Source organism: Trichosurus vulpecula, chromosome 1 (genome assembly GCF_011100635.1).
Source record: "Trichosurus vulpecula isolate mTriVul1 chromosome 1, mTriVul1.pri, whole genome shotgun sequence".
NCBI lineage: Eukaryota > Metazoa > Chordata > Mammalia > Diprotodontia > Phalangeridae > Trichosurus > Trichosurus vulpecula.
This window is the reverse complement of record NC_050573.1, coordinates 72,153,642-72,179,037: the sequence shown is the minus strand read 5'-3', so window position 1 is coordinate 72,179,037 and position 25,396 is coordinate 72,153,642. Positions and strand designations below refer to the sequence as shown.

At 39.8% G+C, this 25,396-nt stretch overlaps 1 protein-coding gene across 1 annotated transcript in view; it reads right to left on the bottom strand.

The window, feature by feature from the left end:
• CATSPERD (cation channel sperm associated auxiliary subunit delta) overlaps positions 1-25,396 on the bottom strand; it is a 96,968-nt gene that overhangs the window by 45,259 nt on the left and 26,313 nt on the right. The window contains exons 7-9 of the mRNA XM_036739760.1: positions 20,814-20,967; positions 4,421-4,513; positions 1,802-1,888 (exon numbers count right to left, since the gene is read on the bottom strand). Of these exons, the coding sequence (XP_036595655.1) occupies positions 1,802-1,888; positions 4,421-4,513; positions 20,814-20,967 (334 nt within the window). The remainder of the gene's footprint in view (positions 1-1,801; positions 1,889-4,420; positions 4,514-20,813; positions 20,968-25,396) is intronic.

Sequence of the window (25,396 nt, the reverse complement as noted above, 5' to 3'; positions counted from 1 at the left end):
TAATTGTGAAGACTTCACAGGGTATGTCTAAGGGAGCAGGAGAGGTTTGGGATTTGGCCTTGTGATTCTGGAAGGTCAGGGCCTGGAGCTGTGGGCATGCCCTTCCCCCCCTCTCAGATGTTAGAAGATAATGAACTTCCGGTGAGATATTTGTTCACTGCTCCAGGAAGGTCTCTCCTCCCCCCCACCCCATTTCTTCTCCTAGACTTTCAGACACCACCCCGGCAGTTGAGTTCCGACAGGGAAAACCTGAATGGACCGGATCAACCTTGGTCCTCTGTCTAGTTTTCCTGCCTAGACTGTAAGCCCACCTCCCAGCCAATGGTGAGAAGGGATAGAGATGGGTGGGAATCTTTTCATTAAGAGTATAAATTAAGACCAGTGCCCTTTTACCTCGCCTCCTCCATTATGGAGGTGTGCCCAAATCTTGCAAGGTTTGTAAAATAAATTTACTTTGCTTCTCCTAAAGATGTCTCTCCTATTATTTGAAAATCCTCATCCCACACAAGACACGTGTGTGTGTGTGTGTGTGTGTGTACACAGGCCAGTGCAGCTGGCTCATATAGTCCATGAAGGAGAGTCATGTGTAAGAAACCTGGAAAGGTAAGAAGGGGCCAGGTTGGGAAAAGAACCCACACAAAGGAATTTCCTATTTTATTTTAGAAGTAATAAGGCGATGCTGGAGTTTATTGAAACGTGCACTGGTGGCTGTGTGGGGGATGGTTTGGGGTATAGAGAAACTTGAGGCAAGCAGACCAGTTAGCAAGTTATTACACATTCAAGCAAGAGGTAATGGAGGTTTGAAAAAGGATGGTGTTTCTGTGAGTAAAGACAGGAGATGCATATATGAGATGTTGTGGAAAAAGAAACGATAAGACTTAGCAACCAATAGGATATGTGAAATGAGCAAGAGTGAGGTATGAAGGATGACTCCAAGCCTAGGGAACTAAACAGAGCAGCTCTGCAAGATAAGCTGACTGAGCGTCAGGAGATAGCAGCAGAGTAATGTTAAGAACAAATCAACAAGCACTCACTAAGGGCTTACTATGTGTCCTCAGGCACTGCGCTAAACGGGGGATAGGAATACAAGGAAAAAGAAGACAGCACCTGCCCTCAACCAGCTTACACTCCAACATGGGAAGACAACACTTAAAAAGGAGAAGGGAATAAACATTTATTTATTTAGGCATTATAATGCCTACTATGTGTCAGGAATAGTGAGATCACCTTACAAAGATGATCTCATTATATCCTCACAACACCTCTGTGAGGTAGGTGCTGTTATGATCCCCATTTTGAATAAATTTGAATGGACAGATTTGAACAAAGATCTTGACTGGTGCTGTGCACTGGGGTACCACCTAGCTGCCTTAAAAGGAAGCTGAAAAGCTGGGCAGCTCTCTGGCGCTCTGGGCCCGGAGTCAGGAAGACTCATCTTTCTGAGTGCAAATGTGGCTTCAGACATTTACTAGCTGGGTGACCCTGGCAAGTCACTTAACCCTGTTTGCCTCAGTTTCTTCATCTGTAAAATGAGCTGGAGGAAGAAATGGCAAAACACTCCAGTATCTTTGCCAAGAAAACCCCAAATGGGGTCATGAAGAATTAGACACTAATGAAATAACTGAACAACAAAAAGTGCAAGTTAGTACCAAGGAGGAAATGACTTATCCATGGCCAGACAGGCAATGAGTATTGGCCCTCAACTCTGTGTCTTGCATATGCCCAGCAATTAGTAAATGGTCCTTGAACAGACTAAGAGCTGTCTTTTACTCTTGTCTTTCTTTAGGAAAAAAACAAATACTTACTTTAGTTATAGAAGTTGCTAGCAATCCCAGACTGCCATAAAAAAACCCAAAATCTGTAGTCATAAGTGCCAACTCATTGTCATCTAGGAAAGAATTACACAGATGTTAATTTTCAAATTTTGAATATTTAAAATAACAACCTGGAATAATGAAAGGGTAATAGTCATATCTAGGCTTTTCTGATAGATTTCCTACTTGCTATCAGTTTCTTACATTCTTAAATTCTTGATAATAACTGTCTGAAAGCACTTGACTGTGCAGTTGGTAATCTAAGCCCTTGGTTGAATACCTCATTATGGGCCCCTTTTCTGTGATTAGATCCTGGTCCTTTTAAGGACCCTTTCATAAGTTTATGCAGAATGAGTGGTACAAGGTAGTTTTGGAGGGCATGTGAAAGACACTCTTTTTAGTAAGCACTCCTAGACCAAAGGATTTAGGCTAAAATACACTTTGAAGATAATTTAATCCAGTTCCCTCATTTTACAGATGAGGAAAGTGAGACCTAGAAAGGAAAAATGACTTGGCTTCCCTCACAAGTCACACAAGGGGTAACCAGCAGTAGTGGGCTCTTTTGACTCCAAAGCCAAGGTTTCGACTACACCAATACTGTTCCAATTGCCTCAAAATGAATATTTTAAAGTTGTTCATGGAGCCATGTAAACCATACACAATTCAGTTCAAATCAGAAAGGATCTATTAAGCAGCCACTGTCTGCCAGGCACTTTAAAAACTCTACCCTTGATGATCTTATGTGTTATTGGGGAAAACAACTTTTGACCAACCAGTAGAAGGTGGCAACAGGCTAGGCTTGCAGTCTTATGATTTAAGGGAGTTTGATAGATGCTAGGCTCATAATAGCTAACAGTAATTAAATGTATCTAGCTAGTAGTTCTAAGATATGCCAAGCATTTCCATGTTATCTCATTTGACCTTCATAATAATTCCATCCTTGGAAATATAGAATATAGTCATTAAACATATCAATGGTTTTTGTCCCTGAGTCAGAGAGAAAATTCTGGCCATGGATTGGGTGGTTTTGAAGTTCATTCTCCCCTGTGTGCCTCCCAGAGCTGTCCTGCACCTTCATACCCCAAAGGGGCATAGGGTAATACTAAGGAAAGAGTGTTTGTGAGAAGTAAGATTAGATATGCTGAGAAACTAGGGCCAACTGTACCCATCTTAAGTAAGGTTTGGGGGTGTCTGGTTTTTTGTTTTGTTTTGTTTTGAGTTCCCCAGTGCCTTAAGCAAGGACTATAGATTTTTGAAAAGTAAAACAAACACCCCTACCCCCTCCCCAATCTCATAATTTTATGCCTTTCCATTTTAGCTTCTGCTTTTTCATTCTACCAGGAAAAGGTGTGGGTGATATCTTTAAGGTTGCTCTGTGTGTCTAGGAAACCCAGTCACTTCCCTCCTAGAGAGATCCTCAAAGACTCCCACTGTAGGGAGAAAACCTCACCCTCCGGGCCTGTTAGCTTCCTCTCTTACTACACTAGAGAGAAATACAGCTCCCAGGGTCTTTGCTGACTTAGGCCCTCTTGCAAGGATGCCAGGTCAAGTCTTGACAGAAGGACTGTTATAGAAAAGTAAATACAAAATACATACAAGGATTTGACTATTTTTTAAAACTAGATAGCCTCTTGAGTCCTCTCAAACTCTCCATCTGTGATTCTGTGATCTAAAACCTATGAAGTCATTTCTGGAGATGAACAGCAGATAGAGTACTAGTAATTAACTGTGAGTGGAGAGGGGGGCTGTCAAGATAAACTTGGTACTTGAGCTGAGTGTTCTGTGTGTGAACGGTGCATCCTAGGCATCGAGAAAATTGGAGCAAAGGTGTGGCTGTGGTAGATGGAATGTCAGGCTAATTTGACTGGCATGGAGAATACTTAAAGGAGAGTGATATACATAAAACCAAGAAAGGTAGGTCAGAGCCAGATCACAAAGGGCTCTAATTTCCAGAAGAGACAGGGGAGTGAAGGGAGCCACTGGAGTTTCTTGGGCAGTGGAGGGATGTGATCAGACTGGTTCTTTGGGGGTATCAACTTGGCAGCCAAGTGGACAGTTTACAAAGAAGAGAGGCTGGGGGCAGGGAGGACATTAGAGGCTATTGGAAAAGACCAGGCGAGAGGTGATGAAGGCCTGAACCAGGGTGGAAGCTGTGTGAGTGGAGAGAAGCAAAGAGGGGAAACATACTGGATGGGAGGAATGAGGAAAAGGGAAGAGCCAAGAGCCAAGGGTTACTCTAAGATGGTGAACCTGGGCCACTAGGATGATGGTGGGGCCCTCACAAGAAACACAAAAACTAAATTAGCCTGGCCCAATTGCTAGGTGCCTTCTCCAGGCCAAAGCAAGAGTAAATCATCAGTTAAAGGTGTTTAGAAAAGTAGGATATGTCCCACAGTGAACTAAAGCCACCTGGTTCTAGGTCTTTCCTATGGCTAAAAACTAGCTTCAATAACTTGTAACTAGTTATTTAAGGACAATTAAAGCTGTGAATTTCTCTAACCCAGGGGAATTAGATGTGTCTCACTCGGAGACACAAGATGCCTCCATGTTCTAGAGACTATAATTCCCACAGAGGAGTGGGGAATGGGGTGAAGGAAGGTACATACAGACAGCAACGGCGTAGATATTCATGGAACCACGAAAGGGTTCAGTTAAAAAGTCTTCATCTAGTCTAGCAGGAACCTCTTCAATAAGCTGACCTGGGTGGGAGGAAACAAATATATGCACAACAAATATTAGGGTCAAGGTGCTTCTTAAGAGAAAAGCTACAGCAAGTAACAGGGTTTTTGAACTCTGATTTTGGTAGCTCTGAGTTATAAACCCCAAAGAACTATATACACTCAAGATTCAATTCAGAGAAAATTGTAGTGGTGGTGGTGTTTTAAATAAATTAGATTGCTTTCTTTAAAAAAAAATTGGGGTTACAATTTGTATGTCTCTTTACTTGACACTTGGTATAAGGCCATGTGATACCTGGGGTATTACAGTAAATCAGCCAGCAGGCTGCCATTTTTAAACTTACAGGATGATAACATGTCACTATATTAATTATTCAGTGAGTTGTGCGTGAGGTTGGTCCCTTCTTTGAGCCACCAGCCTAGTAGCCACTTCAGTTCTCCCTTGCTATCAAATGGTTAAAGTTTCCTCTCTGGTCACCAGAAGTCACTCTGTCTAGGGGACTCCCTACATCACCTCAGCTCATAGTCATAAATTGTTGCATGGAGCAATTCAAACACATGCTGGCTGGGCTTGAATCTAAGCCGGGGGGAAGTTACACAGTTCTCAAAATATAAAATACATGACATCATGAACTGAGCTCTCCCGATGTTCAAACAACCTCCAAAGAACTTTGAAATAAAGCCTTAAATAGAATTCTGGAGTGGCAGAGCCAAAAAAGGTCAGGGTGAGATATTGTTCCAGCCCAAGACAACTCAGGAGGGCAGAGAGATCTGTGAGTTTTATAGAACTAGAAAAAAATAATAACAAAATTCATCTGGGAGAACAAAAGGCCAAGAGTATCAAAGGAATTTATGAAAAAAAAATGTGAAGGCAGATGGCCCAGTCATACCAGATCACAAACTATATTACAAAGCAGTAATCATCAAAACTGGTACTAGCTAAGAAATAGAGTAGTGGAACAGAAGAGGTACATGATAAACAGTAGTAAATGACCATAGTTATCTTGCATTTGATAATACACCATGTGAAAAAATACTGCTGGGAAAACTGGAAAACAGTTTGGAAGAAACAAGGCATAAACCAACATCTTACACTATTTACTGAGATAAGATCAAAGTAGATAAGCAACTTGATCTTAAGGGGTGAGATGAGAAGAAAGTTAGGAGAGCATGTTGACTGTATGGATAAGGGGGAAGAGTTTATGACCAAATAAGAGATAGAGAGGATCATACAAAGTATAATAAAGAATTTTGATTTTGCACAAACAAAACCAATGCAGACAAAATTAGAAGGAAACTGGGGAAAAATTTTATAGTAAGTTTCTTTGATAAAGGCCTCATTTCTCAAATATATAGGGAACTGAGCCAAATTTATAAACTTAAAAACCATTCCCCAAATGATAAATAGTCAAGAGATATGAATAGGCAGTTTTCAGAAGAAGAAATCAAAACTATCAATAATCACATGAAAAAATCACTACTGATTAGAGAAATGCCAATTAAAACAGTTTTGAGATACCACTTCATACCTACCAGATTGGCTAATGTGACAGAAAAGAAAAATGACAAATGTTGGAGGGGATGGGGAAAATTGGGACACTGTTGATTGAGTTGTGAACCAGTCCAACCATAGAGAACAATTTGGAACTATACTCCTGGGGTTATAAAACTGTGCATATCCTTTGACCTAGCAGTACCACTGCTAGGCCTATATCCCAAAGAGGTCAAAGAAAATGGAAAAAGAACTTTTCTGTACAAAAACATTTATAGCAGCTCTTTTTTGTGGTGGCAAAGAACTGGAAATTTAGGGGATGCTCATCAATTGTGGAATGGCTCAACAAGTTGTAGTATATGATTGTGATGGAGTACTATTGTATTAGAAGAAATGACAAGGGAGGGGTGGTTTCAGAAAAACCTCTATGAACTGATGCAAAGTGAAATGAGCAGAACCAGGAAAGCATCATACGCAGTAACAGCAATTTGTAAGGACGATCAACTGTGAAAGAATTAGCCATTTAGTCAAGACAATGATCCAAGACAATTCCAAGGAACCCTTGAAGAAAAATGCTATCCACCTCCAGAGGGAAATATACTTTTTTCACTTTCTTCATTTTTCTTGGTTTGTTTGGGTTTTTTTCTGTGTTTTCTTTTGCAACATGGCTAATATGGAAATATATTTTGCATGATTTCACATGTGTAATAAATATCATATTGCTTGCCTGAAAAGGCAAGAGGTGGGGGAGGGGCAAGAGGGAGGTAGAGAATTTGGAACTCAAAAATTGTTTTTAAATGAATGTTAATTTTTTATGTAGTTGGGAAATATTTAACAAAATAAACATATTTTACAAAATTTTAAAAAATGAAATCTATGAAATCTGATACACAACTTTACTGTGTCCCACACTCTCCCCATTATTTGGGCTTTTTCCTTTCTAGTCATGACCTGCCATTTTCACAGGACTTGACATATTCAGCCTACTATAATCACAAAATTTATTGAACATAGCAAAATAGAAAGGGGAAAAAAAGTAAAGCACTTTATATGGAGGTATCTGCTTCCAACTGTTTACTAAACCTCTTTCTTCTTGACCTCCGAGATCTTTAAGGTTGCAGGGGAAACTCCTGAGTCCACACCTTCAGGTTTTAAAAGGGAATAAATGCAGGAATTGTATCCCTGTATAATAACAGGGAAGACAGGGAAGAAAGTATGTTTGACTTTTTTACCTCTTTCCTTATCAGCCAACAGACTCTCAATGGCTGCCCATTCTCAGTCCAGAGTGATCTTGGCAGTCCAGGTCATCAGTCACTCAAAGTCTCAGGGCACAGCCAATTTGCCTCATGGAAGAAATCCCTCAGTATCAATTGGGTCTCAGTAGCTCTCACTCTTCCCATGCCCATATGGCAACCAGGAAGTCCAGACTAGTAGTAGATACAAGACAGTTCTTGTCATCTTTTGTTTTATCATGTCATTTTTCACTCAATTCGAGTGCACGCTTTCTTTCCCAGACTTCCCAGGGAAGGGGAAAATATGTCAATCATCAAAAACTATATTACCATTCTCTCTCTTCTTTAATTATCATTATCACCCCAGGCCCAGGGGGGAAGTAACAATAATTCAAAAGATAACTGGGAAATATATTGGCAAAGTGACATTATAAAGATGAAATGTTTGACCCAGGACAACTGCTGTAATTTTGATTATTATTGTAATTATTGTTGTAATAATCAAATGTAATCTTTTGATAAGGATAGCCACAGAACTGCATGAGATAAATAACATTCTCATTTTCAGTGGCTCAATACATCAGAAGTTATTTCATCACTGTGGGGAGCTGCTTCCAGTGAAGCAAACTGCAACCTTTAAATATCTGAGTGTATAGTTTCCTGAATTACTATGTTTGAAAAAAAAGAAAAAGTCAATATCTTGGGGCCAACCTTCGAAGATAAGGCTTTCTGCATTTAGCTAGACTTGTCCTTCAAGGAACAATCTAATCCAATGCTGGGACTATACTCAAAGCCTTTCCAATCTGGTTAGGTCCTGCCAGAGGCTGTACCCCACTGCAACAGACTTCAAAAGCAAAATGTCTCATATCCACACCATAACTTCTCACAAGAGTAGGACTTTAGTGGAGGTGTTCATGATACCACTGAAATATATTTTTTGATGATTAGAAAAATAGGTTTATGTACCTCCAACAAGAATTCAAAATGGTGCTGTGTTTCTCTGACTAATGAGCAGATCCATGAGTATGTTAAGAACATATAAAATTATATAACCCATGCAACCATGGAAATAATTTCATTCAGTCACATGATGAATATATAGATCAAATAACGGACCAAATAGGGAGTTATAGCCTCATCAAGGGCACTGTCCAAACGTCAGAGAGTCTTATCTTGAGCAAAATTCAAACAGAACAGAGTTCCTCTCAGTTGAGAGATTCTCCAGATGCTCTGTTGATGCATTGCTGTGTTAATGGTACTAAACCCTGGAATATTACAAGTTCTTTTCAATGAGACCCATTGTCACTCAAAACAGGTCCTGTCCATCCACACAGGGAACATACAAGGCTGAAAAACACACTGACATGTAGTTTGAGAATATAGATTCTTGTCTGCAGTGCCACAGAAGGAAGATGAACTGAGCCCAGAACTACAGGAGGAGACTGGGATGGATCAAATTTGAGAAACTGCTTTGAGCTTTCAGTGATGCCAGGTTTGCTCACTGGCTTAAAGGTTAAATGATTTGTCCAAGATCATATAGCTAATAAATGCCACATTTGAATTCTGGTCTTCCTGAGGTCAGGCCTAGAGTTCTATCCACTGTCCAACCTAGCTACCTACTAGGTGCCCAGTGCTTTATTAAACATTAGGGATTCAACCATAGGGATATGGATGAATATCTACAAAAACATAAATTGCCCAGGTTAACAGAAGAGGAAGTAAAATTTCTAAATAATGCCATCTCAGGAAAAGAAATTGAGCAAGCCATCAATGAACTCTCCAGGAAAAAATCTCCAGGGCCAGATGGTTTTACATGTGAATTCTATCAAATATTTAAAGAACAATTAATTCTTATACTTTGTAGACTATTTGGGAAAATAGGTGAAGAAGGAGTCCTACCAAATTCTTTTTATGACACAAATATGGTACTAATACCCAAACCTGGTAGAGTCAAAACAGAGAAAGAAAATTATAGACAAATTTCCCTAATGAATATTGAGGCAAAAAATTTTAAATAAAATATTAGCAAAAAGATTGTAGCAACTTATCATGAGAATAGTACACTATGACCAGGCAGGATTTATTCCAGGAATGCAAAGCTGGTTCAATAGTAGGAAAACTATTAGCATAACTGACCATGTCAACAACAAAACTAGCAGAAACCATATGATCATCTCAATAGATGCAGAAAAAGCCTTTGACAAAATGAAATACCCATTCCTATTAAAAACACTAGAAAGCATAGGAATAAATGGAGCCTTCCTTAAAATTATAAATAGCATCTACCTAAAATCATCAACAAGCATTATTTGTAATGGGGATAAGCTAGATGCATTCCCAATAAGATCAGGGGTGAAACAAGGATGCCCATGTCACCCCTTCTATTTAATTTGGTACTAGAAATGTTAGCTGTAGCAATGAGAAGAAAAAGAAATTGAATTAGAATAGGCAAAGAAGAAACTAAATTATCACTTTTTGCAGATGATATGATGATTTACTTAGAGAATCCTAGAGAATCAAGTAAAAAACTACTTGAAATAATAAACAACTTTAGCAAAGTTGCAGTATATAAAATAAACCCACATAAATCCTTGGCATTCCTATACATTACTAACAAAGCCCAACAGCAAGAGATAGAAAGAGAAATTCCATTCAAAGTTACTGTAGACACTATAAAATATTTGGGAGTCTATCTGCCAAGACAAACCCAGGGACTATATGAACATAATTATGAAACAGCTTTCACGCAAATAAAGTGAGATCTATGAAGTATGAATGCAGATTGAGGCACACTTTATAATTGCCTTTTTTTCCCCTTTTCCCCCTCTCTTTTGTTTTTGGAGTTTTTTTTGGTTCTGTTTCTTCTTTCTCATGATTCATTCCATTGGTCATAATTCTTGTCCACAACTTGACTAGTGTGTAAATAAGTTCAATGCACCATGCCATCTTGGGGAGGGAGGTGGAGAGGGAGGGATGAAAATCTGGAACTTAAAATTATGTAGAACTGAGTGTTGTAAACTAAAATTTAAAAAAAATTAAAAAATAAATTTATTTTATTTTTAATTTATGGAATACAATAAGCATTTTCATAACAAAGTATAATAAAAAGATGATCACACATGAAAATGCAAATCTATAATGTACAATTTGCTATTCCTTTTAAACACATAATAAAATTATCATGCAAAAAAAACCATTAGGGATTCAAAGACAAAAGTGAAACATTCCCTGACCTTAGGGAGCTTACATTCTATGGGGGAAAGAGACAACATATGCCTATATAAGTATACACAAATTAAGAATAAGGGAGAGACAAAAAAAAAAAGGGAGAGGAAAAGAAAAGGGGCAAGCTCTGCCCCCCAGCTTCAATTTACATAATTACAGAAGGCCCAGAATGTAATCACACAGTGTTCAGTATAAAGCTAAACAACATGTAACAATGAATAACATGCATATAACATGCACAGTTGGTACAAAATGCCCCCATTGATGGAAAATGCTATCCGCATCCGGAGAAAGAATTACAGAGTCTGAATGCAGATCAAAGCAGACTATTTGCTCTCTCTCTCTTTTTTTGTTCTTTCTCATGGTTCGTTTCATTGGTTATAATTCTTCTTTACAACATGACTAATGTGAAAATGTTTAATATCAATGTATATGTAGAGTCTATATCAGATGACATGCCGTCTTGGGGAGAGGGGATGGGGGGAAGGGAGAGAAAATTTTAAAACTCAAAACCTTGTGGAACTGAATGTTGTAAACTAAAAATACATAAATAATTTTTTTTAAAAGTACCCCTCCTTCACCTCAAAAATGGGGTGTGTTTTTCCAAAAACAGACAGAAGTCCGTGGGAAGAATGTGCCTAGAGGAGAGAACATGTGGAAGACGAGGAAGTCATAACCCCTAGTCTTCATTAAATCCTCACTTAGTTCGTAACATGAGGAAGTTTTAATTTATAAAAAAGTATTAGTCTACAACTAAATATCCTTTTTCAAGACACAATACTCAAGGCAGCTAGGTGGCACAGTGGATAGAGCACTGGCCCTGGAGTCAGAAGGACCTGAGTTCAAATCTGGTGTGAGACACTTACTAGCTGTGTGACCCTGGGCAAGTCACTTAACCCCACTGCCTCCAAAAAAACCTGATGCAAACCTCTTTGATTGAGTTGAGAAGGGAACAGCAACTGGCTATGCAGGTGGGCTAGCCATGTCTCAGGAGGCTCTAAATAGTTGGAGGAGTTTTATCAATATAGCTAATCAAAGAGTTCAGATTCAGGAATTAAAGTCAGAAGTGGGAGAAAGACCAGGCAATCACTCTTTTTAAATAAATTTTATTTTCTATTAATTATTTTTTTTAGCTTACAACACTCAGTTCCACAAGTTTTCGAGTTCCAAATTTTCTCCCCCTCCCTCTCTACACCCCTCCCCCCACCAAGACAGCATGTAATCTGATATAGGTTCTACATATACCTTCACATTAACTTCTTTTCCTAATAATCAAATTGTAAAGAAGAATTATAACCAATGAAATGAAACATGAGAAAGATGTAATAAAACAAAAAATTAAATTAAATTTTAAAAAAAGAGCAAATAGTTTGCCTTAATCTGCATTCAGATTCCATAATTCTTTCTCTGGATGTGCATAGCTTTTTTCCATCATGAGTCTTTTGGAGCTGTCTTAGAATCTTGCATTGTTGAGAAGAGCCAAATCTATCAAAGTTAATCATCATAGAAGCAATGTGTCTATGGTTGTGTACAATGTTCTCCTGGTTCTGCTCCCTTCATTCATCATCAGATCATATAAGACTCTCCAGGTTCTTATGAAGTCCATCTGTTCCTCATTTCTTATGGCACAATAGTATTCCATTACATTCATATACCACAATCTGTTTAGCCATTCCCCAATTGATGGGCATCTCCTTGATTTCCAATTCTTTGCCACCACAAAAAGGGCTGCTATAAATATTTTTGTACATATGGGTCCTTTCCCCTCTTGTATGATCTCTTTGGGATACAGCCCTAGAAGTGGTATTACTGGGTCAAAGGGTATGCACATTTTTATAGCCCTTTGGGCATAGTTCCAAATTGCTCTCCAGAATGGTTGGATCAGTTCACAACTCCACCAACAATGCAGTAGTGTTCCAATTTTCCCACATCTTCTCCAGCATTTATCATTTTCTTGTTCTGACATGTTAGTCAATCTGACAGGAGAGATGTGGTCCTGAGAGTTGTTTTGATTTGCATTTCTCTAATCAAGAGTGGTTTAGAGCATTTTTTCATATGACTATAGATATCTTTAATTTCTTCCTCTGAAAACTCAGGCAATCACTCTTAATAGGAAGGAAGAGGATTTTTTCTTCTTCTTTATCTCCCATTGTTTGTGTCATTGGAGAGATTAGACCAGAGGGAGATAGCTCATTCAGTTAGAAGCAGAGGGACACACTGAGAACTGAGGAGTGAGGACTGTCATCAGAGGGCGGAAGTGGCTTTAGAAAGTATGATCTAAACCCCCAGAGACAAACAGACAGAAGAGGGCTACACTCAAGACTAGCTGAGTGACTATTCTATGGAGGGAGAAAGAACTTCCAAGAATAGGAATTATGATTTACCTCTCTGCCACACCGGTTCCCTACTTGTGCCACACTAGCTTTGCATTCTAACTTTGAGTCCACGCTTCCTATGAATTTCTGTGTGCTTTTGGAAAAATGCACCCCAGGCTTTTTTTTTTTCGTTTTGGTGGTGGTGGTGAAGAATTTTTCATTCCAACTGTTCATGTTGTACCATCTCAGCAAATGCCTTTGCTAAAAACTAGTTAAATCTGTTAGTGGGAAGAACACTGATGGGGGCTTCTGAGTAAGACAGTTAAGAGTACAGCCCTACAAAGTTAACCCTAGAAACCAAGATATCAGCCAACCCCTGGGGATCTAGTCCATGAGCACAGGTACAATTTGGGAGAGTAGCCCCAAAGGCCCATTACTAAAGTATATACAAAATAGAGAGGATTCTGGGAAGATGGCAGAGTAGATCAGAAAATCCCAAGCTCTCCAGATTTCCCCCACAAACAAGATAAAAGAGTGAACATAGAACAATTAAAAATAAACAAGACTTGGGGCAGAACGTGGTCCTCCTGGGACAATCTTGGAGAAGATCTGAAGAAAAATCCCATGATAAGGGTTAGTCCCAGCCCTAGGTTTTGTGAAAAGTAAACACCTCCAGGCTAGTGGCAAGTGGTGAGCCCTGGGACTCCACCCCAGCCACAGGAAATTCCACCTCCCCAACAGTGAAGGGAGTCAGGTATCTGAGCAGACAACCTCTGCTGATAAGGAACTCCACACCCAGCAGTGCCCTGGAGATGTAGCCTTGGGCAAGAAAGAAATATCAGGTTCATATCAAAGACTAATTACAAGGGACTCAATAAGGACAGACTGTTTACCTTCTATATGAGGAAATGTTAAATGTATGCCTAAGAATGGTATCAGTAATTAGGTAGTTCATAAGAAATATTGGGGTAGGCCTGAATATTTTAAATGATTTTAAAAAGTAAAACTGTTTAGGAACAGGTAAAAAGTGTAATTATCTTATACAAATGAGGTACGAGAAGAAGAACTGACACAGAGGAATTAGATGGGGAAGGAGGGCTGGTAGTTCTGGAAGCCTATTCAAATTGGGAATGGGTTAAAGAGGGAAATACATATTATATGTGTGTATATGTATGTGTGTGTATATATATACATATATGTATGTATGTATAAAAGTCTTCTAAATTCAGAAAGAAATAAAAGGCTAAGGGGATAGGGAGGGGAGAGAGGATAAGAGAGGAATTTTTAGAGGGGAGGGTGAGGGAATAGGATAAGGGGCGCTATAGAAGGGTGTTAATGGAATTAGGAGGACAAGGGAGGGGTCCCTGGAGAGAGTGGGGGTAGGTTAAGTAATGGGAAGGAAAGGGAGCAGGGGTAAAAGGAGGAATCAGGAGAGACAGGAAATAAGAGATATGCACAAACATAAATATGATTATAAATACCTAAGTATATGTATGCATGTATATGTAAGTGTATATATGTATGTGTACATATCTTTGTGTGTATATGTGTATATATGTATGTGTGTATATCTGTAGGCATGTGCATATGTGTGTATGTATATATATGTGTGTATATATGTATATTTGCACTTAATTGTAGGAGGAAGGGGAAAAAGAACAATGCAAAAAGTACGCAGCAAAGAACAAAAGAAAACTTACAAGGAAGCAAAGAAAAGATGGACAGCTCTGAACACAACGCATAGTATTCAGTATATAGGCTTTCTTGAAATGGAAATTTATTGCTATATATTTTGAGTCTTTTCTTATGTTCTGCTGTGCACATAACAATGCTTTTTTTTTCTTTTCTTATTTTGTATTTAAGTTTCAATATTTTTTTGGTGTATTTAAGCTTAAAATAAAAAAAATGCTTAAAAGAAATTCAGGGGAAAAAATTAAGCATATATAAGATATACACAAAATCCATGAAATATTGAAATCTGAGCAGAATAAATGATAGGCCCATGGAGAAGATTAGCAATTTACTTTTGGAAACCTAAACTAGAAATAATGTGCAACCTGAAAACATACCCACATCTCCATATTTTTAAGAGAAGTCACTTGACTTTACTATCTCCTCAACCTATTGTCAAAGAACAACTGGATTTCAGAGTTGGAAGATATGTTGTGGATGTTTAATCCAAACCCTGTTTTCCCCAAAGTCCCTCTACAACATACTTGTCAAATGGCTATCCAGCCTCTAGTTGAAGACCTGAAATACGTGGAAGACCAATGCCTTCTAAGGCAGTCCTCCCCACTTTTGGTTAGGACTACTTCTTTTGGGGGGTGTTTGGTAATCATTTCTTTAATCACATGTTCTAAGATTTCATTGAGAATCAAAGCCAAATTCACGGGTCTATAGTTTACAGATTCTATTCTATTTCTCCTTTTCCATTCATAAGTGAAACTATCACGTAAGGGATTGTCCATATTCTGCCTCCATTTGATCACCTTCCATTTATTTCTCAACCCCTTGCAATCTAGCTTCTAACCCCATCACTTAACTGAAACCGCTCTCTTCAAGTGTACCAAGCTTTTCTTAACTCCTAAATCTAGCAAAGTCTCATTCTTTAGCACACCCTCTGGGATACTTGCCCAACTTGCGTTTGTATTGGTTGGTTGCTCAAGGCAGCAACCCAAAGAGGAGCTGCTAACTTGGGTCCTAGGGGAATAAGTCCAAGTATCCATTTCAAAAATTATATTTATGAGTCCCAACCAATGTGCTTCTCATTCGTGGCCAGTAAACACGATTAGCAAAATAATTTACCAAAATGGCATAATAAGAATATTAGCTATCAAACATCCCCACCTCTCTCATAAGCCTCAAGTGTACTTGCACAAATATACAAGGTGTCCATAGGAAGAGTGGGCATACAATTAAGGGTAATATGATAGTGAAACACACATGTGGCCCTTTGGTACTTCAATATCTCAATATCCCCTCTCCTTCTGGAATCCTCACACACCTTATTCTAGGGCAAGTCCCTGCTGCACAAGGATTCTCAGATGGATTCCCAGGGTCCTCTCCTCTCTGTAGTTCAACTCTTGATTGTCAGGGATCTCTCTCTCTTGAATCCATAGTCAGTTGATTCTCTTCTTTGCCACTGCCAGAGGTCCCATTGCTTGAACACTGCCTCTCTCTGTGTCTGTATATTTCTGGATAGTGTGTACTTCTCTTGCTGGGCTTGGCTTCAAAGGTCCGTGGTGGTAGCCTGCTGCTACCAGTTTCTCACCTATTACCTGTCCTAATCATTTTCCTCTTTGGTGACTATTTGCTGGCCAGCCCTATGAAGTAGATCAATTCAGATAAGCCCAGTTTGACCTCTGAACCCCCAGAAGTTGGATAAATTCCAAAGGAACAAAGATGCAGTGAATTGAGATGTTCAGGTGTTTGGGTGAGAGCTGTAAGGAGCAACTTAGTGGAAAGTTAGGTAAATTCAAGAGACTTGTTGTAGAAGAAAAACACTGTGCCATTTTATTCACCCACACACCAAATATTTACATGGACATAGCTTTCTGAAATTAGAAAGTTGCCATCTTAAGGGGAGAACCCATGTCACAAGCCCTATCAAGCTTGAAGACTGCTCTAGAAAATAGAGTTCATCCCCACCAAGCATGGAGAGCAGTCACAAAGAGCTGGGAAGAGACATAGATGACTTTCCCCATCCTATTCAAGGAGATTTCTCTGAAAAGGCCATGCAAAGTAAGTTACTCAATGATGTCCTCACAGTTCAAGCACACTAAGCCAATTCTCATGAGGAAAAACAAAACAGGCTGAGAGCAATTTGCAGATGTAATAATATCTTGCCCAAATCAGAACTTGGATGGTGGGGCTTGACTTCATATTGTGGGAAGTTCATGCTGAGAAGAAAGGCATTTCATTAAAAGGAAATACCTCTATATGCTGCAGATTGCCTATGCATAGAGGGTGCATTGGGTTTTGGCATTTCTTTAAGGCTAATAATTTGCTAAGGAATCCTGGCCATAAGCCAATTAATTGGAAAATGATTTTAAAAGATTGTAATAGACATGAGGTGGTTCTGTAGTCCTGATTTTGATATGCTCCTAATGAGGGATTTATAAAAGGTAAGGTCTAATTGAGAAAACAAGCATCCCAATAATTCTCTGGCATTGAAGGGAAAACATACAATGCAAAAAGATGTCAATAAAACACTGGGCCTGACGCCAGGAAAACCTGAGTTCAAATCGGACCTCAGAAACTTACTAGCTCTATGATCGTAGACAAGTCAATCTCTGTTTGCTTCAGCTTTCTCAACTGTATATTGGGGATAATAACAGCATCTACCTTCCAGTGTTGCTCTGAGGATCAAATGAGATAATAATTGTAAAAAGCACTTAACACAGTGCCTGGCACATAGTAGGCACTATATAAATGCTTATTCCGTTCCCTTCCCCCTAGGTTCAGATATAACCCTCTGTTTGGCATTGAAAGTTTGTCGGAGTTTGGCCCCTTCCTACACGCCTACTTTTTTCTCCACATACTCTACAATTCAGTCATGCTGGCCTCCTCCTTGTTCCTCACAAAAAAAACCCTTCAATCTCCAAAGTCTGTGCCTTTGTACTGGCTGTCTCCATGCTCTAAATGCACTCCTCACCTCCTATATCTTAGCACCTCTGACTTCCTTTAAAACTCAACTCAAATGTCACCTTCTACAGGCAGCCTTTTCTAGCACACCTCCTGCTCCCAGTTGTTATTGCCTTCTTCCTCTAGAAGGTTACCTTCTACCTACTCTCATGTATTTTGAATGTATATGTTTCCTACATGTATATGTTCCTGTTAGGGGCGCTCTGGACCTAGGCCCCCCGAGAGGGTAGTGAGACGCCAGAGAGTCTGGACCTGCTGACGCGGCAGTGCCCGTGTGGCTTCCACCACGTCAGTACCGGGGCGGCTCTTACTGGAGGAGCTCCACCCTCGGGGAGGAACTGGGGAGGAGCCAACCCGAAACACCCAATATAAGGCGCTCCCCAGAGAGGGTCAGTGGGATTTGTGGGACTTCTGGTACGCCATTGCAATAAAGCTGCTTGTCCGAGTCCGGTGTACTGCCTGGTGATTTCTCCTCTCGCATCCCCCGAGAGGAGCCGGAGACGTCCGAAGACCCGAGGGCAGGGTGAGTGGTAGGCGGTAGTCGGGGAGCACGGGGTGCCAAAGTGGGGCACATCCCGTTCGGCCGCCGACAGTTCCTACAAACATCATACAATCATCCCCCCTTTAGAAAGCCATAAGTCCAAAGGTCTGAAGATGAATTATGCCACCTACTTCCTGCCAGAGAGATAATAGGCTTAAGGACCACAATGAAGCATGAATTTTTGGATATGGCCTATGTGGAAATTTATGGTGCTGGACTCTGGGTGTTTATTGTGATCCTTTGGAATTATCTTGGATAATGTATTGCTGAGAAGAGCTAAGTCAATCATAACTGATCACTGTACAATATTGCTGTTACTATGTACAACATTCTTCAGGTTCTGCTCATTTACTTTGTATCAGTTCATATAAAATCTTTCCTGATTTTTCTGAAATCATCCCACTCATCATTTCTTATAGCATAATAGTATTCCATTACATTCATATGCCGGGATTTGTTTAGTCATTCCCCAACTGATGGGCATCCCCTCAATTTCCAAATCTCTGTCACCACAAAGAGAGCTACTATAAATATTCTTCAAGGTAGACTAATTGCTGCCCAGAGAATCAGGAAGTAGAAAGGAGAGGCTAACCACTCTGCTGTCCTCAGAGAGAGGGGATACCAAGCTAGAATTATATCTATCTGTTCCCTTCAATACTACTAGTCTAAGGGATGTAGTTTTCAGATTTCAGCTAAACTTCTGATCACTGGGCATTAGTGGCCAAAGGAAGGCCCCAAACTCTCTATGTAAGCTTTGACTCCCCTTCCCACCAAATACCAGTTTCACAATGAACATGCACTTAACAAACAGCAAAGAAACCTATTTATCCAAGTTGATAGCAAAACAGAAATCAGAGAAAGTATACGTAGGAAATTATATACCAGACAATACAGAGCAAAAGAACGCTCCCACTGGGAGCAATAGAAGTCAGCTTAAGCAAGAGAGTCCCTGATCTCATACACAGGGGAAATTCCCTGAGGTCTCCAATGTTGCAAGTTGGGGATAGGGACATGATGGAGGATGCCAACTCCACTTAAATTGGTTTCTTCCTAGAGTCTTCTCTCCCTTCAGCAACATGAAGTGGGATTGGCATCATCCATCATCTCTCTTGAAGCTGGAATCCAGAAGTGCCCCAAAGAGACTCAAGACACCCAGAGGAAATCCAGACTTCTCTCACCTCTTCTGCTCTCAACAACTCTGCCCCACACCTCATGCAGAAGGAGGGTATTAATCTCCACGAATGAGAAGAGAGTCCCATGCCAATGGGCTTTGAACTTGGATTACAATGAGTTTTTTTTCCTTTTTTAAAATTTTTTTCTTTATTTTTAACATTCATTAAAATTTTTTTAATTCCAAATTCTTTTCCTCCTAGCCTTCTTCCATCCCTTGAGAAGGGCAAGCATTTTGACAGCAATTATACATGTAAAGCCATACAAAACAAATTTCCATATTAGTCATGTTGCAAAAAATAAAAATAAAAAGCAAGAAACATGAAGTTTAAAAAATATGCTTCAATATGCTTTCAGAGTTCATCAGTTTGCTCTCTGGAGGTAGGTAGCATTTTTCATCATGGGTCCTTTGGAATTGTCTTGGATCATTGTGGTGATCAGAATAGCTAATTCTTTAACAGTTGATCATTCTTACAATATTGCTGTTACTGTTCTCCTGGTTCAATGCTCTCCTGGTTCTGTTCACTTCACTTCACATCAGTTCATAGAAGTCTTCCCAGGTTTTTCTGAAACCATTCCCTTTGTTATTTCTTATAGCACAATACTATTCCATCACAATCTTGTTCAGCCATTCCTTAATTGATGGGCATCCCTTCCATTTCCAATTCTTTGCCACCACAAAAAAAGCTGCTATAATTATTTTTGCATGTATATGTCCTTTTTTCTTTTCTTTGATCTCTCTGGGATACAGACCTAGCAGTGGTATTGTTTTCTTGTCCTTTGGGTGTAGTTCCAAAATGCTCTCCAGAATGGTTGCGCTGGTTCACAACAGCACATTAGTGTCCCAATTTTTCCACATCCCCTTCAGCAGAAGTCAGTCAGCAGTGATAGTTAAGCACCTACTTTGTGTCAGGCACTGTGAGAAGCACTGAAGACACAAAGATTGGCAACAGATACTCCCTGCCAGATTTTGAGGAGCTCACTGTCTAAGCAAAGAGGAAGATTTCAGGTGGATGTTAGGAAAAACTCCTAAGAGTTAGAGCTCTCCAAAAGTGGAATGGGATGCCTTGCTAGCTGGCCATTGCAGGTTCAACCTTCTTCAAGCACAGGCTGGTAGGCCACCTGTCTGGTACGTACGTCAGAGTGCGTGTTACTTTCATGTAAACACAACTGGATGATATGACTGCCCAAGCCCTTCTTGACTCTCAGATTCTGTGATTCTAGAGGGTTTAGGGGGGCACATATCAAATAGCAGCCCAGAGTGAGAGCCCCAGGGGCTCGTTAATTAATATGGTCAGACACTGTGCCATTGCCAAAGACAGTTTTACTTTTGTTTTATTTCCCCACTGCCTAGAACAGAGCCTTGCTCATTGGAAGCACTGACTAAATGATTGATGATTTGAATTACATTTCTCCTACACACTAAAGTCATGTTCATTAGCAACTGAAAGATTTCCAAATAAAGGAAATTGTTAAACCATTCCAGATCCTTAGGTTTAGGGAAATACTGGTTCTCTTTGCTTGTGTCACCACTTACCAAATGAATCCATTGAATCAGTCAAGGAGAAAAAATGTGCCTAGGAGATGTCACCAAAGACTTTTTAAGAATCTCATTGAGTTCTTTTCTTTCTAGAAAGAAATAGTCATCATAGTAACCACAAAGAACCTATAATTTTAAAGGATTACTATTATGGTAACTCACCACTGTTAAGTGAGAAGAACAGGTGATCTTCATCCCAGATAATCAAAAAACCGTTTAAACCTGGAAGATTAATCAGGTAATGATGATGTTCCATGGGAAAAATCATTCCCCAGGTGAAGCCTTCCAATGAGCGGTCTATATAAACAAACCTTCCCTAAAAGACAAAAACAAAACAAAACAAAACAGAATCTTAGTTGTTTTTAGAAAATCATCAAATTTGGGTGACATTAGTGAGAGTCAACACAACCTGGGAGAATATAGTAGACTCATCTCCTCTCATTTACTGGCAGGAAAGCACTTGACCCAGACAGAGGCTCTCCTCAGAAATTCCCCAGTTTTCTAAGGCAGCCTGAGGTGACTAAACACCAGAAATAAAAGGAGAGGGAGTGATATCGTCTAAAGCCAAACATTTCTTCTAGACCTTTGCTGTTGTAAACCAGAAGCCTGAGATGACATGGGTTGAGAGAGAAGAGCTCTCTAATTAGGCTCTCCTGGGTTCCTTCATCCCCTCCCCCTAGTCATTGCTACATGAAGGGTTGTCCTACCCCAAGAACCCTGTTACACATATGTTGTAAATACCTACAGATGATGCAGAGACCTAGGGCAAGTCAGGGACAATGCATGTTACATATTAGTAAGAGGGAACTCCCCCTAAGGGAGTATAATAGTGGAGGTGTAATAGCAATTTAGATTCGAAGATCTTTCCCACCCATTAATAGGCCATGTGACCTGCTTACATCACAGGAAGCCTAAGTCACATGTGGTGCGAGAAGCTTGCTGAGAGGAAAAGGAAATTGTGTCACAGGAAATGCAGAGAGAGCAGTTAGAGCTGAGGGAAAGAACAGCCATGTGGTGGCTGTGAGTTTTTGGGAAGGCCCCAGTGGAGGGGGGGGTACAGGGGGAGGGCAGATGGTTTTGGGATGGTGAGGCTACATGCTGTGATATTGTGTTTTAAGTTCCTTGCTGTTAAGATAAAGTGGGCTTACTGGTTGTGGGAGTTGGTTGCTTGGTTATGGGATCTGGTCCTCTGGTGTCTGAATAGATAAATGTTTTACTTCTATATGGAGAGTCTCTCTTACATTTTGAGATACAGAATTACGTAGGCATTTTCACAATAATTGTAGATGTTGTATTTATTGCCTTGCTGATACATTTGGCATCACGAACAGGATCGCAAGGTATAAGATCTCTATTTGGAGGGAGAAGGGCTTTAGAAGAAAAAATGGTTATCCTAGGATGGGATGAGGTACCTTATTCCTCCCTAGCAAGTCAACGGGCTAAAGGCACCGGTTTGTGTGAAAACTGGGAACAGAAGTTACAGAGGGGAGAACCGAGAGATTTGGAGAGATGTTTGAAAGAAATTAAAGTTAAGCTAGGGAGAGAACTGCCAACAGAAATCTCTAGATGATACTGGATTTTACTCACAGTGTATTATATTATATATGAAAGCAGGGACAGATTGTTAAGGGAAAGAAATCAGAGCCAGACAGTTACTAAAACAGCCTGAATGAGAATATTTCTATACCACAGCAAGATGGAGGATCTCAGGTGGCAGAACAACAGATTATTGTTTTCGCTGTTAATTTGGCTAGAAGAAAAAGGGAGACAAGGAGGTCAAGAGTGCATTTCAGTTCAGCCTGGGTCGAGTCTAACTGCTCTAACTGCCAGTCTGGTTGCCATGGTGACAGGAGGAGAGAGTCTAGAGAGAATGATACAATATCAGAATCTGAGGCACAGGATGCTACGTCTCACATGAAGAATGAGATATTGTTATATCTTCAAAAAGCAGTGCGCCTCATATAGCCAAAGAGGCAAGAAGCCCAAATAATACAGTATTCAGAGAAATGTTGGAGGATTTTACACAGCAGGAAATCACAGCTATCTTGAATAGGTTCACCCAGAGAATGGGAGAATCATTAATATCTTAGATGGCAAGAATCAGTCATGAAGGGGCCGAAGGAATATCTGTAGATACTGTGGATTATATGAGATTCATAAGTATTAGTCAGAATCCTTTTGTACAGCAAGTTTTTAGGGATAGGCATTAACAAGGAGGCAACCAAACAACCAATCTGTTGGCTTTAGCTGCAGTGGATTGTAATAGAGAATATCGTGCTGATTCTATGTAGCCAAGTGCAGATAGATCCTCATATTTACTTAGGAACTGTATGAAAAAGTTAAAGGAGGAGGTAATGAAGATTGCTATTATGTTGGGGAATGCCAGAGTTTATTATGATAGTCCCTTGGGAGTCTCTCATAGGAATATAATAGTTAAGATGGCTCCCCCTGCTTATAAATACCTAATTCTGACTCCGCTAATTGCAGGTAGGGAACCATCTTTCAGAGGTGCTGGATAGGATTTCACAGTTAAGTGACTTAGGAGACTGGGGAAAAGATAAATTTCCTCAAGAGAGAAGAGTGAATATCCAGCAGATTCAACATCAGAACAGAGTGACAAGAAAGGCAATGTTTATTGCTCTATTGACAGCAGGGATAGATTTTGAAAGAATAGATGGTATTCCAACTAATGAGTTATACAAAATGTACCAAGATAAGAGGTTTAATAGCAGATGGAATAGAGAAGTAAGAATTGCCTCTACATGGGGCAGCTAGGTGGTGCAGTGAGTACAGCACCAGCCCTGGAGTCAGGAGGACCTGAGTTCAAATCTGGCCTCAGACACTTGACACAGTTACTAGCTGTGTGACCTTGGGCAAGTCACTTAACCCAAATGTCCTGCCTCCCCCCTCCAAAAAATATAAAAAAAAACCTGCCCCTACAGATCTTGAACCCTTGTATCCAAGTGGGTGATACCTTCAGGGAGGCTAGGAAATAGGCTAAGCCCCAGCTCAGATTACAGAAACACACAGATGGGATTACAGACCCCATATTAATCTGACTATATATTGGAAAAATTGATCAAATACTATAACTAGGGCATTGATAGACACTAGGGCAGATTATGGAAATCCTGACAAGTTCCAGGATGGAACTCCTATTACCATCACAGAGCTAGGAGGGACTGAAATATCAGCCAAACAAGTCAAACTGATGATGAAAATTGGACCATTGCCTAAGAAATAATATACCATGGTCATTGTACCTATTCCTGAATACATCATTGGAACAGATATATTGAAAGGAATGACTCTGAATTTACCTGAGAGGAGATATCAATTTGCAATAAGGAAGACAGGAATTAATACAGTTTTAGTGGGAAAAATAAAAATGGACTGAATCACTTTATCTGAACCTTCTAAAGTAATTACTTTGAAGCAGTATCATATGCCAGGTGGGCAAGATGAAATTGCCAATACCATAAAGGAATATTTTGAAGCAGGAGTGGTTAGTCCCTACAACCACTTGATGGAATAATCTTGTATGGCCAGTACAAAAGTGAGATGGAACATGGAGAATGACAGTGGATTATAGACAATTGAATAAGTGACTCCACCCTTGTATGCTGCTGTTCCAGATACTGTTACCTTAATATGAAGGATTCAGAAATATGATGGGACTTTACACGCAGTTATTGGATTTGGCCAATGCTTTCTTTATGATCCCAATAGACTCCAAACAATGGGACCAGCTTGCTTTCATGTGGCAGGGTCGACAATATACTTTTACCTGATTGCCACAAGGATATCTGCATAGTCCAACTATTTGTCATAGGATCGTGGCTGAACACCTGGATGAATTAAAGTTACCTGGTATACAGCTTACCCCCCACATAGATGATATTATGATACAGGGAGAAAATGTGAAAGAAGTGGAGAAGAGTTTGATACTTTTAATTGAGAATATGAAAAGCAAAGGATGGGAAATTAGCCCTGCAAAGATTCAAGGACCCGCTCAAACTGTAAAGTTTTTGGGTATACAATGGAATAAAGGACTGCAAGAAATTCTCCCACAAGCTTGACAGAAAATTCAAGATTTTCCTATCTCCCCCAATAAGAAAGAAGCCCAAAAGTTCATAGGACTGTTTGGATATTGGAGATACCACATTCCACATTTAGGACAGATTTTGAAACCCTTATATAAAGTTACCAGGAAAAAATATGAATTTGATTGGGGACTTGAACAGAGTAAAGCTTTTGAAGAAGCCATAGCTGCTATACAATTGGCTCTAGATTTATGGCCTATGCAAAGTGGCCCAGTGGAATTATAAGTGACTGTACAAGATGACCATGTGAATTGGAGTTTATGGCAGAAACAACAAAGCCAAAATGTACCCTTAGGATTTTGGTCAAGGAAACTACCTTCATCTAGAATACATTATACACCTTTTCAGAAGCAGCTGTTACTGTATATTGGGCGTTGATAGAGAGTAAACAACTGACTTTGGGCTGTGAAGTGATATTGAGGCCTGGAATCCTGATTATGACCTTGGTAACGGGTACCCCAGCTTCTCACAGGATTGGACATGCACAAGAGGCTAGCATAATTAAATGGAAATGGTATATTCAGAATAGATCTAAAACAGGCAAAAGTGGAGTTTCTGCTCTACATGAATCCATAGCAAATACAGACACTGACGGAAAGGACAAACCCCCTGAACCAAGGCAACAGTTGGTATAATCCTTGG